The following is a 5,050-nucleotide window of genomic DNA, read 5'->3' on the forward strand; positions in this document are numbered from 1 at the left end:
AGGCATCCACGTCCATGTGAGATGAGCTCATTGCGGCAGGAGTCGAGGAAGGTTCTGATTTGTGAAGGTGGGGAGTGGCTGTGAGGAGATGGCGAGCATTAGACCATGTATTGCAGGGGAATGGAGGAAAGCGGCAGTAGCGGTACATGATCTATTATGACATCGTGGGTACAATAGGGCAACAGCGGCATAGTGTGGCACGATGGCGCAGGTGAGTGGAGCACGTGCAGCGTGAGGATGGTGCAACGCGAGAGGTGGGAGACAGAGGCGAACTTGGGCGGCACAATAATATAAGGCCTGGGAGCTGAGTGTGCATTTGTAAGTACCGGGACGTAGATGAGAACTTAAAACAAATTCAAAGAGTTGATTGTTCAATTTGCAAGAGTACTGGGACCAGGACAAAAACTTTGGACAAATTAAGAGGGCCGAATATGCAATCTACAAGTAGAGAAACCAAGACAAGAACTCAAGACAATTCCAAGGACCGTTAGTGCTGTGATATCATTTCCTCTTTCTTTGTTTGATACCGTGGATTCAACGTGTGCATGCTGATTGTCCGTAAAGAAGTTTATTAGCAACGTTCTCTTTAAGAATTAGGGATTTGCTATTTTCATGTGCTTGAATTTTCGTTTTCTTTGGGGCAACAGTTATAACATATATTTTATACTAAAATTGCAGTTTTAGTTTATTATAATTTATATAGATAATGTGTAATTTTTTGTTCCGAGAATAAAAAACCCATTAGACAAAAACCATAAACCTAACAAAATCTGATGTGTTGGCACAAAGATAATTTGACAATTTACAATTATTTCTATAGTCTGACAAGGACAAAAATTTGATATGTTATGACATAAAGATAAATAGCAAATCATAAAAGTGACAATTTACTTATACTAGGTAGCACAAGAATGTTGTTTGAAATCATCTTAAAATTCAGGCACCTAGAATATAAGAAAAATCTAACACTTATTATTTCAGTTACTTTCTAGTTTCAGTTTCTCCGTTCTAAATTATGTTTCACTTTAGTTCTAGGATTCTTTAGTTATAGGATTCAAGAATTTACCACATTGGGATATTTCGAAAAATTCTTGAATAAACCAATCCGAGAACAATTAGATGCCAACAAAATCATCAGTTTTATCCTAAGTTAAACTTTTTTAAACTACATTTAAGTTTTTTTTAAATACATTCACGTCTATAGATTCAAATAAATACATAATATAATATACTTTATAGAAAATTTAATGAAACTAATTTAATGTTGTAGATGATGAATTTGATCGAAATTTAAAAAGTTTCACTTAGAACAATCAAATCCAAACTGTAATTTGGATGGAGTGAGTGCGACCTATCAAATTTATTGGGCACACCTAATGAAAGAAAGGAAGATTTTGGAGACTTGTACTGGTTGCGTGGCATGCATGCAACCCTGCTCTTGTTTTCCTGCTCTGGCCACTGGGCAATATGCCAGTACCACACGCATATCGTTCATCATCAGAAAAACTGCAATTTCGAACCTCCCCAACTAACCAAAACGACGTCACTCTCAGTACGCCGGTAGTTGAACGAACCACGGCAACCCATGCATCGAAATCTCACTGAAGCCTATCTACTCGTACTCGATCGCCAGAAGCTCCACAACACAAGTCAACAACCTAGCTCACTTATCAGCACTTTGGTACTCGTCTCGGCTATATATAAGAACGAGTCTCGGCTATATATACCGAAGAAGGGATCGATGGCGCGCGTGTGCGAGCCACCGATGGCATCGAATGACGACTACGCGTCGCTCTTGGTCGACGGATGGTCGCCACCAGCAGTCACCCCTGCTCGTGGGTCGTCTCCCTTGCGGCGGCTCCTTCACGGCGGGAAGCTGGCGACGACGACGAGGCCGGTCACCACCACCACCACAACCGCCACCAGGAGCCACGACGTCAAGAGGTTCATATGCTCGCGTTTCGCGGCCGTCTTCCGGGCGATGTCGTGCGCGCGTGATGCTGCGATCCGTACATGCGACGAACAACAGCCAAGCAGCAACAACGGCACGGCCGGGGTGGCCGCCGAGCGCCGCCGGGAGGCGGCGAGGAGGAGACGGCCAAGCCTCGAGCAGCTCCTCAGGATGGAAGCGCGCACGCCGCCGCCGGCATCCGCCCGCCCAGATCATCAGCAGCGCAAGCTGGTGGTGGGCAAACCACGAGAAGCGGCGGCGGCAGCTCCGTACGAGGTGATCTCCTCCTGCGCCGTGAAGGGGAATAAAGAGCAGGAGCCGTTATTCCCCTCTCCTCAAAGTCATTTCGTGGCTGCTGTCTCCGACGACGGTGAGCGGCGGCGGCGAACCACGGTCGTGCCCGTGAAGTTGGAGGCCGGCACCGGCGGTGGCCCCGGCCGGCAAACGAACGCGAAAAGGCTGGTGGTCGTTTTCGCGTCTCTGCGGGCGTGCTCACGGGCTCCAAGGATTAACGACGGCAAGGCGGAGCTGTTCTATTATCGACCCATTCCCATGGGGCGGAGGTGCCGGGTTCAGCATCTGGAGGAGTCTCCTTACAGTAGTGACTTGTCGTCGCTGCTCGACCTTGGACAGATGTGAGTGCATGGTCAGGCCGTCCGGGAATAGGCGAAATATCGTACGCATATACTGCAAATCTATGTTCCGTATTATTTTCCATTTTTCGAGCTGTGTGTATGTTAGTATTTTTATTTACATTATATATAAAAATCTGTCAGCATCCACGCGAGATTCCAACGATTTTTTAGACGCTCGTGCATGTATAAACACGTGTACATGTATCCCACTTCTGTGAAGACTTTTGAAAGGCCACGTGTCTTGAGATTAACAAAGTCACCCGAGATAATAATGTTGTCAAATCTTAGAGACCAATTTTTTTTTTTAAAAACGACCATCCATATCAAATCAAACTTAAATCCCGCTGATTAGGTTTCACTAGCTAGCTGAACTACATCCATTTTGTAGATTCCTGACGCTCTTAATCATGGATCCAATGTTAGAATAACATGGAAAATCAATATTGGCTCATAAGGTTGCTTTTCCAGTTTATATTTCTCATATTTTATCATTCTGAAAAGTAACTTAACAAGGATAAGCGTTAGAAATATGATATACATGGCACATAGATAGAGAATAAAAATGCTTAATTTGTCATGATCCAAAAACCACCCCAAATAAAACCTTGCAAATGGGAGATGGCTCGTCCCTTTCCTCTCGACAAGGGGACCCCAGTGACTCGGGCGACCCGGGCGGCGCACAAGCGTGCCATGGGAGTGAGGTGACGGGCGATGCCACGTGCGCTGGTACGCCATACGGGCACACGGAGTAGGTTCGTGCTACTGTTGTAGTCGAGTGCGTCGCGACAGGTGAGACGGTCTCATCCCCTGCGGGCTCGGGTCATGGTGCGACTCCTTCGCAGTCGCTGACCTCTGGGCCATGGCTGCACCCTGGGGACAAGCACTACTACAAGATTTATTTTGCGTGGTGTGCCCTTTTTTGAATGGGTTGCCCGCCTCGGTTATCCATCGCCAGGCCAGCCCACCGAGCGCCCACCTCGGTTAAGGTTTAACGGAGGCGGCCACCTTAAAGCGGCCACCTCGGTTAATCAACAATTAACCGATGTGGTTGGCTTACAGCAACGACCTCCGTTAATCCATTAACGGAGGCGGTCATCGTTGTGCAACCACCTCCGTTAATGGCTATTAACCGAGGCGGTTGTTTTACAACGACCGCCTCCGTTAATGGATTAACCGAGGCGGCCGTTCTAGGGGGGAAAGTTTTGCTCTTGTTTTGTTGAAGGAGGACACCGCAAAAGGTAGATACACACGCTCTCCAAACCTCATTTCTCGCTCTTCTTTGTCATTTGGGGCTCTAGATCTAGATCCATCTTTTCATGGAGGAGAGAGAAAACTGCTATTTCTTTTGCTCTAGATCTATTCTCTTCTCTGCGGCTATTTCTTTGTAATAATGCCTTTTGTCGCTGCTTGTAGAATAAGGTTTGCAGGTATGGACAATAGGTCCGAATGGATGTACCGCATGAAGAGAATGGAACCGCAATACTTGGTTCATGTGAGGAAGTTTGTTGCGGCTGTGAAAGCTTACCATGAGAGTCTAAATCGGACGACAACCATATGTCCGTGTTCTCACTGTATGAACATGAGAGCCCACGTAGACAGCGAGGTGCAATCTCACTTGATCAGGTTTGGTTTGGTCAAGGATTACACGGTCTGGACTTTTCACAGCAAAAAAGTAGATGCGACTAGCGGTGCTTCTAGAGGGAACTCGTCGTTGTCGACAATGGTCAATGCAAACCATGTAGGATGACAACCCGCCTCCTCCTCATCATCATCAGCAGCTAGCGACGACAATGCTCGTGATTACGTCATGATGGAGGATTTATTTCAAGACATGGATGCTGACGATGACTGTGGTGGGGATGGTGATGAGGAGGCTATTGTGAGGGACCCAGAGGGTGTAGAGCTTCTGGAGCAAATAGCTAACCGCCTCGATGAAGATGATATTCTGTTTGGGAGCCCGAGGTGGCTGGAGAATTTTAGAGACATGAAGCAGGCGACAATTGACCCGCTCTATAAGGACTGTCGGAAGCAGTGGACGACGCTGTGTTTTAACCTCCAGATGTTGATTGTTGACATTTCTTAGCGTGTCTACTAAGAACAAAGTTTTAAATCTAGTCCCCAGCAACGGCGCCAGAAATGCTTGTTGGTATTTATTAACTTGTCACTTGTATAAGTAGGCACCTAATGTTGTTGGCATTTCTTAACATCACTTTTGTGTAGCACCCGGTTTTAAGAACAAAACCAGATACACATCATATGTGAGCCCAGAAAGTCAAATCACACATATGGCTACAAATAGAGGTAATATCAATAGACAATGCTTAATATATAACGAACTTAATACAAATAATACAACCTTAGATAGAAAATAGCGGAACGTCAACTCCGATCTTTAGGCGAAAGCTCCAAATCCACAAGGAAAACTGACTGGTTGATCACAAACCTAACTTCTTTAGACTCTAGC

At 45.9% G+C, this 5,050-nt stretch overlaps 1 protein-coding gene across 1 annotated transcript; it reads left to right on the forward strand.

Annotated features, from left to right (window-relative positions):
• The first annotated feature begins 1,741 nt into the window (after positions 1 to 1,741).
• LOC136458083 (uncharacterized) lies at positions 1,742 to 2,829 on the forward strand. The gene has a single exon (XM_066458087.1). It carries the CDS (start codon positions 1,742 to 1,744, stop codon positions 2,588 to 2,590), a length of 849 nt encoding a protein of 282 aa, XP_066314184.1. The 3' UTR covers positions 2,591 to 2,829.
• Positions 2,830 to 5,050: the final 2,221 nt, after the last annotated feature.

The sequence above is a fragment of the Miscanthus floridulus genome, chromosome 6, assembly GCF_019320115.1.
Source record: "Miscanthus floridulus cultivar M001 chromosome 6, ASM1932011v1, whole genome shotgun sequence".
NCBI lineage: Eukaryota > Viridiplantae > Streptophyta > Magnoliopsida > Poales > Poaceae > Miscanthus > Miscanthus floridulus.